This window comes from Anolis sagrei, chromosome 1, assembly GCF_037176765.1.
Source record: "Anolis sagrei isolate rAnoSag1 chromosome 1, rAnoSag1.mat, whole genome shotgun sequence".
Lineage (NCBI taxonomy): Eukaryota > Metazoa > Chordata > Lepidosauria > Squamata > Dactyloidae > Anolis > Anolis sagrei.
In genome coordinates this window covers 111,812,344-111,826,039 of record NC_090021.1, presented here as the reverse complement: position 1 = coordinate 111,826,039, position 13,696 = coordinate 111,812,344, and the positions used below count along the sequence as shown (strand labels likewise).

Below are 13,696 nucleotides of genomic sequence, written 5' to 3'. Positions count from 1 at the left end.
AGGTTGCTTCCTCCAACAGAGGATGCATGCCTTCATATACCTTGAGAAATTATTTGGACTCTTTCCTTGGATTCAATCCAATTCATCATTAAAGGAAAGGCTCAAAACAGAGAGAGGAAAAGACACCCTCAGTTAGCACATGCAAACACGGTTTAGAAGTGTGCTCTATGACAATAATAGATCATTAATGTGTGCATGCAACATACCAGAAATCTGCCTCACAAGCATTGCACTTTGCAAGAGAAATCATTTATAGTCTCCACGAGAAATCATTTATAGTCTCCATCACTGTCACCATAGATCAATGTGAGAAGTAGCTCTCCACCATTTGATCATTTTGTGTTGAATACTGTTTAGAAAGGTAACCTGTTCATCTTCTGATCATTTTGTGTTGAAACCTGTAAACTCAAGACATAGGAGATCTGCTTTTGTGAGGTGACAAAGTCACTTTTGTACTCAAGAAGATACATGTGTGGCATTTACTGAAGTAATATAGGGCTCATGGGTTTGAGCACTTATTGCCCAGTCCACAGCCCTTGTTAAATACGGTAAATATTTCAGGGATGGGAGTGACTTGTCAGTTCCAGATAATCTTGCAAGAATCTGTTTATCTGTATCTATTTTAATCTGGATCCTAGACAAATTTTAGAACAAAACAAGGTTTGGAATTACATTTACTTGGTTCATTTCGATTAAATGGGTGGGAATGTAATCCTTATGTTCATGCTTGGATCACAATATTCTTCTGTCTTGCATGTGTAATGTAGGGTTAGAAATCGGAGTGTTAATCGTGTTTCAGTACTATCTGGATGGCCAAACACAGAAGCTGCACCAATTCTGTTTCATTGTATGACCTTTGATTTACAGGGTGTCCTTGGATTCAATTTTTAAAATCCATGTGAAGTTACTAGATAAAGCTATCCAAAGTTTTTGATTGCATTACCTGGAAGATAGGGCAATGTCATAATCTCTCAATGCATCAGGTAGTTTCCATGCCAATAAGATAGCTATCCAAGGTGCTGAACCCTATCTCCAAAATAATTTTGAAGATTTTGTATAGCTTCTTGAAAATTCAGACTAAAACCAGACCTACTGCCTACTGATATCAACGCCTTTAGCAACTACCAGTGATATAGATTTAAGCTGAAAGGGGTTACATATACCTCTGACAATGGGGAATGTGTCTGACAGTAATAACTTTTTTTGGAAACAGACCTTGCCAAGTACTCATTTGGCACAATGATGTACCTTTTCTCATGTAAATTGATGAGATTGGACTTCACTTTGGACACTCTTTCAGCATGTCAGCGGAACTGTCATATTAGTGAGATTTTTAGACCTTGATCAATGCATCTTTAATAGCAGCATTTAGCAATTCTCAATAGACATCAAATAGGATGATTAAAATGTATCTGTTCTTTTGAATAGATAGATATGCCTCAGTTATTGTTAACTCTGAAAGAAGTGTAGAGAGAAAAAGAATAGCTGTGTTTGTAGCTTTGTTCTCTCCGAAGCCAGCAAGTAAAATGCTGCAGAATATCAGTTCATGCAATTTACCAATGCAACAACACTTCATCAAATCTGCAATAGATAATTTGTGTAGATTCATAGAATTACAGAGCTGGAAGAGAACACAAGGGCCATCCACTCCAATCCCGTGCTGCCATGCAGGAATGCATAATCAAAGCCCTCTTGACAGAGGGCCATCTAGCCATAAAAAACCTCCAGAGAAGGATATTAAGGCAGCATATTGTGCTTTAGAACAGCTTTTGCTACTGTGGAGTTTTTCCTAACATTTAGGTGGAATCTCTTTTCCTATAGTTTGAATTCATTGCTTCATATCATAGTCTTTGTATAAACAGAAAAGAAGCTTGTTCCTTACTCAAATGTATTAGATAAGATCAGGAATGCACAAAATGCAGTTTTATAGGTTTTTTTGTGTGCCAGAAGCAACTTGAGAAAATGTAGGTTGCTTCTGGTGTGATAGGATTGGCCGTCTGCAAGGATGTTGCCCAGGAGATGCCCGGATGTTTTACCATCCTGTGGGAGGCTTTTCTCATGTCCCCACAAGGGAAGCTGGAGCTGACAGACAGAACCTCACCTCATCTCACAGGTGCGAACTGCTGACTTTCAGGTCAGCAGTTCAGACAGCACAAGGGTTTAACCCATTGTACCATGGCTCCTTAGTCTTTTAGATGATGCTAGATTATAGTCCCTGTATTCTTTGCCATTTGCTTCATTCTTGGACATCAGAACTTGAGTTGCAGTCCAGCAACATCTGAAGGGCTAAATTTAGCCCATGCTTACCCTAAATCCAGAAAGACAATGTTTGGTACAGCCAAGTATTGAACTGGGTTATTTATTTTTTTGTTAAAAGTATCCTTTAATCTGTGTTTAATTGTATTGATCACTCAATGCTATTGATCTTATGATAGACACCTTCATTTTATATAGATACTGTATAGTTATTATTTATATGGAATTTCTTTGTTGCAGCTGAAGCTAGCCTTGGTACCGAGGATGTATATGATGAGAGAGGGTGTCAGTGTGATGTGTCAGTGGAAGATCTTACTCCACCACTCAAAACGGTAATCCGGGCTATCAGGTGAGTTCAAAACGTTTTAATAAATCTCTTGTACACTGATGGGGGGTATTACTTGGATTGGGTTTGAGCCCAGCTGGTCTCAAGGAAATACTACAATCTTTTTGTAGCTTAAATCAAGAACAGTTTTTAAAAGGCAGCAAAACAAATGCTTGTAATATTACAGACCATCCAAGTCTCACTCCGTTTAGAGGCTTCCGGATTCCCATCTGCCTTGAGATGCCTCTATCCCATCAAGAGTTGTGTGCAGAATTAGTTCTTTTCCAATTCCTCTGTTTCCTTTGGTATCTTTGGTACTTCAGGAGCACGAAATGAGAAAGGCCCTCCCGTTCCGAAAACCCGCCTGCAATGAAAGCTTGTGGGAGCCAACCTTGGCTCCTCTTCTGCTTTTCGGCATCACAGATTAATCTTTTTATTAATTCCACAACAAAAAAGAAAACCCTAATTCCCTGTAAACTATTACCAGTTACCTCTTTCCTAGAGGAGATATCTGCAGTTGAATCCCCTGCTCACCTTCCAAAAGCAAGATTCACTAAATCCAATGGAATTTATTTCCAAATTAAGGTGCTAAGCAAGACTTCTGATTAGAAATGCATAGAATTATACGTTGAAATAGTAAATTTTCCTCATGCAGCGTATCAATTCAGAGTAAACTTTTTTTAGTCAGAGAAGGCAGCAACAACTGCCTCTTTGATTTGAAAGGAAATTGTATCTATTAAAACACACTGCCTCTTATACAAGGTTCTGAGTTATATGCAAGTAGAGGACGGAGATGACAGGATTTATGAAAAATGACCATACTTTGCCCCCTTGTGGAAAGGTTAGGAAAAATAATGTAATTTTCAAAATTCCCAGTAGCACTGTCTTGGAATCCAGAATAATATGCCACAGATAAAAAATATTTTTGTTACATCTGTCACCTCAGTAACTTGAATACATAAAGGTATTTATTTCTGAAGAAACTGTCTTCATGCATATAAAAATAGTTTATCTACTGTGCAATTATAATCCAGATATAATTGTAATGGCTAGTTATAATTGAGACTATAATTACTGCTATCAAATCTTTCTGTAATTATGACAAAACTGTACCTAACATACTCCAAAATTTCTCATTAATATATTGAATAAGAAATTGTAAAGAGGCCCAGATTACTTTTAACTGTAATATATTCCTTGCAGTCTTTTGACTCAGACTCTCTACACAGCTATATAATGCAGCTTGAAACTAAATTATATAGTCAGCGTAGACTCATATAATGCATTTTAACTGCATTACATTGGATTATATGAGTCTACACTGACCATATAATGCAGTTTACATTTTATGGAGTTTAAAAGTACATATAGTGTAGTTTTAAACTGCATTACATATTCAGTATAGATTAATACAATGCAGTTCAATCACCGACCATATAATGCAGTTTCAAACTACATTATATGGCAATGTAGATGGGCCATACTTGACTATACCCCATGCAAGTGCAGTTGCTGAACTAATTGAAAATCAACCTGTAGACAATATAGATTATCTAGATCCATTTCAATCTGGTTTCAGGCCTGGCAACAGAACAGAGACAGCTTTGGTTACCTTGGTGGATGATCTACCCAGAGAGCTAGACAGGGAGATTGTGCCCCTGTTGGTTCTCTTGGGTCTCTCAGCATCTTTCGATACTATCGATCATGACATTCTTCTGGGCCGTCTTGCCAGGATGGGACTGGGGGACACTGTCTTACAGTGGCTCCAATCCTTCCTGGAGGGCTATACCTAGAAGTTAGGAGATTCCTGTTTGAACCCCTGGCCACTGACCAGTGGAGTTCCTCAGGGTTCCATTTTGTCCCCCATGATGTTTAACATATACATGAAACTGCTGGGAGATGTCATCCATTTGGAGTACGGTGCCACCTATATGCAGATGACACCCAACTCTACTACTCCATTCCACCTAATGCCAAGGAAGCTATCCTGACCCTAAACCAGTGCCTGTCATCAATAATGGCCTGGATGAGGACAAACAAATTGAACCTTAATCCAGACAAGACAGAGGTACTCCTGGTCAATTGGAAGGCATCTCAATCAAAGGCACTGATGTTCTTCAAAGAGATTGTGCAGAAAGCATTTTAATATAGCTAATTTCCAGCAGAATTCTCAGCAGCTGAATAAAAAAAAGAATAATAATCATTACAACAATTTAGGGTTCTTGATTGTTCATGATATTTTGATAGCAATCCTATTGAATTCCCCATCATGGATTTGTTTTACTATAAAGACATGTAAAGTAACACAGATATTATTTTTATAGAATCATGAAATTTCATGTTGCCAAAAGGAAGTTTAAAGAAACCTTGCGCCCCTATGATGTGAAAGATGTAATCGAACAGTACTCTGCAGGTCATCTGGACATGCTGTGCAGAATTAAAAGTCTTCAGTCACGGTAAAAAAAATACCCCCTTCTACAAAATAATCCTGTATGAATTACCTCAGTCTTTAATGTGGCTACAAGTTGTTTTGCTCATTTAATATTCTTGTTTGGTATTGATTTTCTTTTTGCTATTGCAAGCTATCGTCTTCCTCATTATACTTTCATTCCTCAGTACCTACAGATAAATATGCATACACCAAACAGTTGTCACTGAGCTTTGGCAGCTGGCAAGCTGGTTGTAAGGCAGCTCCAACTGTCTTTCTGACAGAATCAGACTATCACTGAAGACACCTGAAGACAAAAATAAAAATATTACGTATTGGAGTGGGCATGTATATTTGTGTGTTTAACTGTCTTGCAGGGTTGACCAAATTCTTGGAAGAGGACAAATTGCCCCGGATAAAAAAAGTCGAGAGAAGAATGCTTCAGAGAATGAGACGGCTGATGACCTTAGCATGCTAGGGCGTGTTGTCAAGGTGGAAAAACAGGTAACAATATTTTGAATAATAGTGTTCCGTTTTATTTTATCCGTCAACCATTAAAAGAATTAAAACATGTTTGATCTTTGCAATGATAAATCTTTTTTTTTCCTGTCTCCACACAAGGCAATTGTATGTGAAATGATCATGCTGGAGGCCACTGTGTCAATCAATTTCACCTCTTGACATTTCATTGATGTCAGTTGAGTCTGCACTAGTATAATCGTCATTTGTCTGCAAGACTGCAAGTCATAATATAATTTCCAGAGATTTTGGTCAAACTTCATTGAGGCTGCTCAGACTGGCCTGTTGACTAGATGACAAACTTTTGATTACATTCTTTTTTGAACAGTTTGAACTGACCACTAAGCCTCATTTGGACACACACACCCCTTCCCCCTCAGTATCTATTAGTCTTATCCAAAGGTTCCAACAGTAGCTGGCTTTTTTGGCCATTGCAGTTTGTTTGCCAACTTCTTCAGTTTCAAAACACAATGCTCAGAGGAATTTGATCTCTTAACAGCTTTACAGATTGAGCTCTTTCCTGCCACATTTTGCATTGCTTTGTCTTCTTTTCCTTATCTGCCTGTGTGCTTTTGTGGAGAAATCTTTTCTCCCAACAGCTATAGAAAGAAGAGGAGGACAAGGGAGACAGTGGTTGTGGTGGCAACAACTGCCCTGCCATTCCTTCTTCATAGTTGAACAAGATTGTGGTGCGTAACTGGCAACTTTTTTAAAAAAAATCCATTGCTTGTTTCCAGTTCTGGGAGCAGATGTCAGGAGAAGTTATGGGGAGATGGTCATTCATAGGTTCCTGTGCACAGCTGATTTTCTAGTTATCTCCCAAATGACTTTGCTCCCAGGATACATGGGAACATGCAAGGCAATCTTACATGAATTATTTGCCACATCCCATCCTCCTCTTTCTGCAGAGACATGGGGATTCAAAAGGTGCCACTGTTGCTCTAGCCACCTTGGTTCTCCTTCTTTCTTCTTCCTCTCATGACCAACAGGAGAAGGAACATGATAAGCTGGTACTGCAGCAACCAACCACAATATTTCCTTGTACTAAAAAATGAAGGTGGTTGGATGAAGATTTTGGAGGGGAGAAGCAAGATTGATCTCCAACACACTAATGGTGCTCACATCCATTGCTTGAATTTTCACATAAAATAAACTTTTTTGCGTCTCTGTATGAAGAGGAAAAGGTATATAAATAAGCACAATAATAATAAATTTAAACAGTAATCCTGTGTACATTTGCTTGCCTTCCAAATAGCATACACCCTATGACACTCACAGACTATTTTCTTCTTCCCATTCCAGGTCCAATCTATAGAGTCAAAATTAGACTCGCTACTCGATATCTATCAACAGGTGTTGAAGAAAGGATCTCTGTCTGCACTAACTTTGGCTTCATTTCAAATGCCACCTTTTGAATGTGATCAAACCTCTGATTATCAAAGTTCTGTAGATAGCAAAGAGTTGTCTAATTCTGCCCAGACTAGTGAATGTGTATCCAGATCTGCCAGTGTCAACATGCCGTGTGGCCTCCAACTTATCCTGACACCAAATGAATTTAACCCTCAAGCTTACTATGCTTTTAGCCCAACTATGCATAGTCAAGCCACACAGGTGCAAAATGACGGACCTGTCGTTCTATCACCTAACAATGCACTAAACCAAATAAATCAGGCATCGAAGCCAACAACGCCTACAACATTACAAATACCCCCTTTTTCATCAGTAAAGCATATCAACAGGCTGGAACCTATACATATTATTCCTGTGAGCCCACAGGAAAATACTTCTGATGTCACCGCTTGCCTTGTTGCTTCTAAAGATAATGGACAAAATGCGAAGTCCAGCGTGACAAAGGACAAATCATGGAGGAAAAGCCTTGATACAGAAGGAGAGCCCCTAATCTCAGTGAAACCAATCGCGCAAATGGACATAGGGAAATCACTGTCGGTTCAAAATCTTATACAGTCAACAGCAGAAGAACTGAATGTACAGATTTCTGGAAGTGAAACCAGTAGTGCGAGAGGCAGTCAAGAATTATACAGCAAATGGAGGGAATCAAAATTATTTATAACTGATGAAGACTTGGAAGCAGAGAGAGAAAGTGAGACTTTTGAGGCCATTTCCCACCCATTGGTGGAAACCACTCTCTCTACAGACTCTCTGAGGACTGGAATGTCAAGATCATCTCAAAGCATTTGCAAGCCAGCAGACTGTACTGATACTCTCAGCCTGCCTCATGTCAAACTTAAATAGCATTTTGTGGATTTTTTTCCAGATGCTGAGTAATCCTTTCAGTCATACATAGCAGAGCATGGACTATTTTGAAACCCTTTTAATGTTTTTTTAAATTAAATTAATTGGGAAGAAAGGCAGTTGTATGAGTCCATATCTTTCAGATGCATGAAAATGCATGTTTAGGTGACTGATAACATTCTAATTTATACCTACAGTACACCATTGCTTTTGTTTAGTACAGTAGGTATAAATAGGAATCCCCATGCTTCAGGTTTATTAAAGAACAAAGAGATCTGAACATTTGGAACCTATGGTACAGTATTTCTATAGTACATAAAATTTACATGACATGTAAAGCACTTTGTTTCTGCTTTAATTTAATACTACATATGACCAGAAACAGACCACGCTAAGTTTACAACAACAAACTTATCAACAGCTGCTACTGAAGGAAACCTGTTAATATGAGATGAGAAATGGCTGCTAGTTGCAAGCTAAGATGAATTGGCTATTTTAGAAGAGTGTTTATTTCTATATTTCTTTGAAGATATAGAATTCAGACAAAATATTTTGCACAGCACTTTTTTAGAGATTTGTTTTGTGACTGAACATTTTTACTATAAAATGTTCTAAATTCCAGATCATCAGGGAGGACTTTCAGTGTGAAATGTTCTCTCATTTTCCAATCTCACTGATGGCCTCCTTGTGGAGTTAGGCAGAAGTCTCTGCAAGAGAAAAACGGATACTTGATTGTAAATGTCATATTTTATCCTTTTAGCCCATTGTCCCGTTTTCTGAGGTTGAACGATAGCACAATCAGAGGCTGCAGAAAAGAAAAGCACCAGATTAAGACAAATAATGAAAGAAAGAATCACGATTAAATGAAAGTATACACTTTTTTAAAAAGTAGTTAAGAATATACATTTATTTTTTTAATGGGTCTATAAAGTAAGAGATAGGAAGAATAGAAAAAGAAAGGAAGAAGCTGGAAAAAGTTTTGAAATAAAAATGTTACCTTAACAATTCTGAAGGCTATCTGTCAGATTCTTCAAACATGTGTACTGGCAAGAGATGAAGGCTTATCTCCTGCCCATACAGCCCTTTCCTGTTCTGTTCTGTTGGGTTTTTTTAACTAATGCTTCTTTCGAATGTATGTTTCATAATTGTCTCCCTCCTAAACATTATCCACATCCCTTTCAACAAACTGATATGGCTTGTCAATTTCTCCCTTACGTTTGTTCTCTAGTTTCATGTCCCAATTTCTTTTACTTTAATCTTCAGTTTTAGTTGAACGGACCTGAAGCAACAATACTGATTAATATTTACAGTTTCATACCTGAACTTTGTTACTGAACTCTTTTAAGAACCAAAGCACATTCCAGTCCCAATCCCCACTATTAATATTAATAGTTATGGTATCTCCCAAGAAATATATGCCTTGGGTATATGCTCGCGAGCAAGATATGCTGTGTCCAATTTTCTCTAATGATTCCAAGGCATTCTACAGATTGTCTGGTCCCAGTACTAGCTGAGAATGTAATGGTTTGCGAGCCAAGAAAGAAGGCACACAAAATATCTCAAGAGTCTTAATGGTGGTTAAGTGCTACAAGCAATTTTAACTATTTACTCTGAATTGGTTATAATTTCTGCCTCTGTTGTTCAGAAGGATTTTCTGGCTGTAATTATTGTGGATAATCTTATTATGTGAAAATACAGGTAAACCAGAGAGTGTTTATGCTGTATCAGTCTTACATAACCTTCAAATGATCATGTCCTATAGCTTTCCCTGTTCTAATTCCAACAAAAGGCATCCTGAAGCACAAGGGCTATCTTTTATTTTCCATCGTTATCTTCACAAGTTGCTGTATCCCATTTTGTTGGTGGCTGTAGTGTCTTTGTGCTTATATCACAGATAATAACTGGAGGGCTCTGGGCTAAGTTTGCCTTCCTCTGAGAGCATCTGTCTGTTCCTAAAATTGTCAAACCAAACAGAAAAGAAGGTATTGATCAGCTGCCTCTGTGCTTTGATGGTGTGGCTTGACTCCCAGGTCAGCATTGCCTACTGCCTAAACCCAGATTAAAGATTCTGGGTTTAAAAGTTTTTTAATTTGGATTTCTTGGATTTAGGGTATGTTCAACCAGCCAAGGCATTCAGTGTTTAAAAATTTCAAAATACATACACTACTCCCTTTCCTTATTTACTGAATGTTCTCTAGTGCCTTTTGTGCTTTGCACGAAGCCTCCTAAGTCTCTCCTTAAGCATAACATTGGAGCTAGTGCAAAAGCACAAGCCAAGCAACATTTGTTCCAAGATCTGTTTCCCTTTTTGCAATTAGAAACATGAGGTATCACCTTCCCATATGTCTGTAGAGACAACAGCATCCCCATATTTCCAGTGTAAGCAGAGCAGATTGCTGCTGCAAGGCAACTTTAGTTACTTCACCAACTAGAAACTACTTTTTTTGCCTTAAATACACAGCATACTTGAGTTCTCATAGTGTTCATTATGCACATATTAATGTATGAGGGAGTGGCTATTTTCAAAAATGCAAACAAATTAGTAATTCCCTTGCAAAATTGCAACAAGCTATTTGCATTCCCTCTCCTCCACTCCTTTTGCTGGTTTTTACTAATGCTTTTTCAAAGCAATTTCTCCCCACTGTTAGTTAAGTTGATGAGATTTTAGAGGCATTAATAGCTGAAGCTTTTCATCAGAATGTTTAAGAACAGGATAGTATTCCTCATGCCTTTGTTGGGAGATCTTATGTGCACAACAGAGAATGTGAATAATGTTATACCATACTAAAATCATTAAGAAAAATAGTTTTTGAAAAGATATCCTTCCTGCTTACTGAATCCTCAACATCAGATCCACATGGGTAGCTTACTGTCATGCTGAATACTACTGAACATGTCATAATGAATGTACAGTGTGCAGTACGGTGGAAGAGCCAGTATTTTCCTTGATTATGCATTGGGACTTTTATATCCAATTGTACATTAGAATATATGAAAACTGTAAAATGTACACACAGAGCTGGGAATTAATGTATTTTGATGCACATGTCAGTGTTCCTGGTTGGAGAAAGGAATAATAATAATACTAATAATAATAATAATAATAATAATAATAATTTTGATGACCATATATTTTACCAATATGTATTTTCTTCTGCTTATTATATTTTTATTTAAATATGAATAGAGTGTTTGAAGCTAGAATTCAATGTGGCAAATATTGCACACTTTTGTTCATATGGCCCATATTCTGTATGGGAGGTAATCATACTGAAATTGGCTGTTGTCATTAAATATGGTAGCAGATATCTCAACCCTTCTGTACCCAGGCAAGTCATTCTTGAACACTTTTTAAAGTGCACTGTTGTTGACTTGGGACTTTTGGTCCCTAATGAATTAAAATTTCCTGAGGAAATAAACTCGTATCCCAATTAATCCATATGTCACATTGACTCTAAAAAATTGCACAAACTATTAACATAAAAAGAATAACGTGAAGAAAAAGCACAGAACAAAATAGATTTTAGTGAAATACACACACATATATAAAGGAACAAAGACAGCTGAGGCCTGTTTTCTCTGAATTTTGCCCCACTGAACTCAGTAGATCTGCTCTTGGTTACCACAAACAGAAGGATAGATTTTTGTTTTTTGTTTTTAATATGAGTCATCATATTTGGGTAGAATGAACAAGTGGAAAATCAGGGATGGAAGGTGGTTGAATCAGTGTTAAATTAATTTGTAGGCAATGTCTCATTTCAGCCTAAATGTACTGCAGCCTCAATCCGTCCTAAATGTGCAAACATTTCAGCATCTAATGGATTAGCACATAAAAACATGTTTAGGATTGGTCCTTAATAAATGAATATGAGACAAGCATTTATCCCTGCATGATTCTGTTGACTTTACTGGATTAATCTATAGAGCAGTTTAATTTGCCCTTCTGGTCTATTTCTTCTTCTGGTTGGAAGAAAATATCACTTACTTTGATGGGGCTATAAAAAGGCAGATTTTAAGGGAAGGCAAGTGGTGTTGCCTTGTTTTTCTTTATTGTACCCTCTTCACCAAGAATTATCTCAATATATTTACAAATTTTTGCTGTACCTACTTATTTGTTTAACAGGTTTTATAAAGCTCTGTCTGAGTCATTCAAACACATATATACTTCCACTAACAATACATCTTTGGCCATTAAGAGTGTTATTTGATACTAACCAATGTCAGGGGGAAATGCTGAGAGGATATATGACTGTAATGGAAGCATATAAGGGATATTTCCACTGATGCTCAAATGGTATTGGCCATGACATTAGAATAAAATGTTAATTGCAATTTCATGACAAACTGAATCCATATTGTTGTTAATAAAATGCATTTAAAATACGGTATCTGTGTTCTTTTAACCATGAAGAAATGCTGATAAATTATTTCATGTTATATTTGACTTGTTCACTCCTGTGGTGCTTTTACACTGTAGAATTAATGCAATTCGACTCCACTTTAATTGTCAGGGCACAATGTTAGGGATTCATGGAAGCTGTAGTTTTACAAGGTTGTTAGCCATCTCTGTTAAATGGTGAGCCATCACAGTTGAAGTGATGTCAAACTGCATCAATTCCACAGTGTGGATACACTCTGGGTTAAACGTGCAGCAGACCTAAATACAAGACTTCATTCAGCACACAAGTTACATATAATTTCCTTCTCTGCTAGCTACTGCTTGAGTGTTCAAGAATCTCCTATTACCTTGCCTAGGATCCTTTTATATTCTTGCTGATTCATAATCTCTCCAGTCCTGACATCAAAACTATATTACGGGATCTTGCAAACCAGGAGGTGCCAAATGCTTCTGTTGCCTTCCTGCATCTTCACTGAGGATCTTGCAGCCATCTGGCAGAATTCTTAAAATAACTAAAATACAAATTTTTCATCATGGTTGCTGGGTGATTAAAAAAATTTTAAAGAACAAAAGATCATGAATCAAAATTACAAGTCAAAAAAATGGAATGAGAGTGATCCTTAAACTGATTTAAGGAATGTATGCTGGAATCCAATGTAGTTATACTTTTGAGGAAATGCCATTGAATCCAGTGCATTAAAAAATGTGCAGACAATAGAAGTTAAGTGCCAGTAATTAACTTTCCCAAGTGGCAACTATATTGTACAATGCATGGAGTTTGACACTTTGTTATTTATTTATTTATTTATTTAAAACATTTATATTCCGCCCTTCTCACCCTGAAGGGGACTTGGGGAGGAGCACAGCATATATATGGCAAACATTCAATGCCAGGACACAAATTCTTATATACATACATAAACATTAAAAAACATTTATCAAAATATTAAAATACACCATTTAAAACCGTCCTAGTCATCCACGTCAAATCTAATTGGCCTGGTAATCTTATCTATTGCTGCTTTATTGCCCTGTCCTGAAAGCTTGGTCCCACAGCCAAGTTTTTACCATCCTTCTAAAGGACAGGAGAGAAAGGGCCAACGTGATCTCACCAGGAAGGGATTTCCATAGCTGAGGAGCAATCACCGAGAAGGCCCTGCCTGTCTTCCCCACCAATTGTGTCTGTGACAATGGCGGGACGGAAAGCAGGTCCTCCCCGGAGGATCTTAATCCCCGCAATGGTTCATAGGGAGAGATACATTCGGACAGGTATTTTGGGCCAGAGTTTAGGGCTTTATAGGCCAAAGCCAGCACTTTGAATTGTGCCCGGTAGCAAACTGGCATTCAGTGGAGCTGGCGTAACATGGGAGTTGTATGCTCCCTGGATGCTGCCCCAGTTATTAACCTGGCTGCCTCTCGTTGGACTATTTGAAGCTTCCGAGCAGTCTTCAAAGGCAGCCCCACATAGAGTGCATTGCAATAGTCTATCCTAGATGTAACAAGAGCATGGACCACT

General features: G+C 37.7%; 1 protein-coding gene across 3 annotated transcripts in view; it reads left to right on the top strand.

Annotated features, from left to right (window-relative positions):
• KCNQ5 (potassium voltage-gated channel subfamily Q member 5) overlaps nt 1–12,156 on the top strand; it is a 367,068-nt gene extending 354,912 nt beyond the window's left edge. For all 3 annotated transcript variants that reach the window (XM_060752906.2, XM_060752905.2, XM_060752907.2), the window contains 4 exons: nt 2,497–2,605; nt 4,906–5,037; nt 5,387–5,513; nt 6,831–12,156. In XM_060752906.2, the coding sequence (XP_060608889.2) occupies nt 2,497–2,605; nt 4,906–5,037; nt 5,387–5,513; nt 6,831–7,781 (1,319 nt within the window). In that variant the 3' untranslated portion in view covers nt 7,782–12,156. The remainder of the gene's footprint in view (nt 1–2,496; nt 2,606–4,905; nt 5,038–5,386; nt 5,514–6,830) is intronic.
• Nucleotides 12,157–13,696: the final 1,540 nt, after the last annotated feature.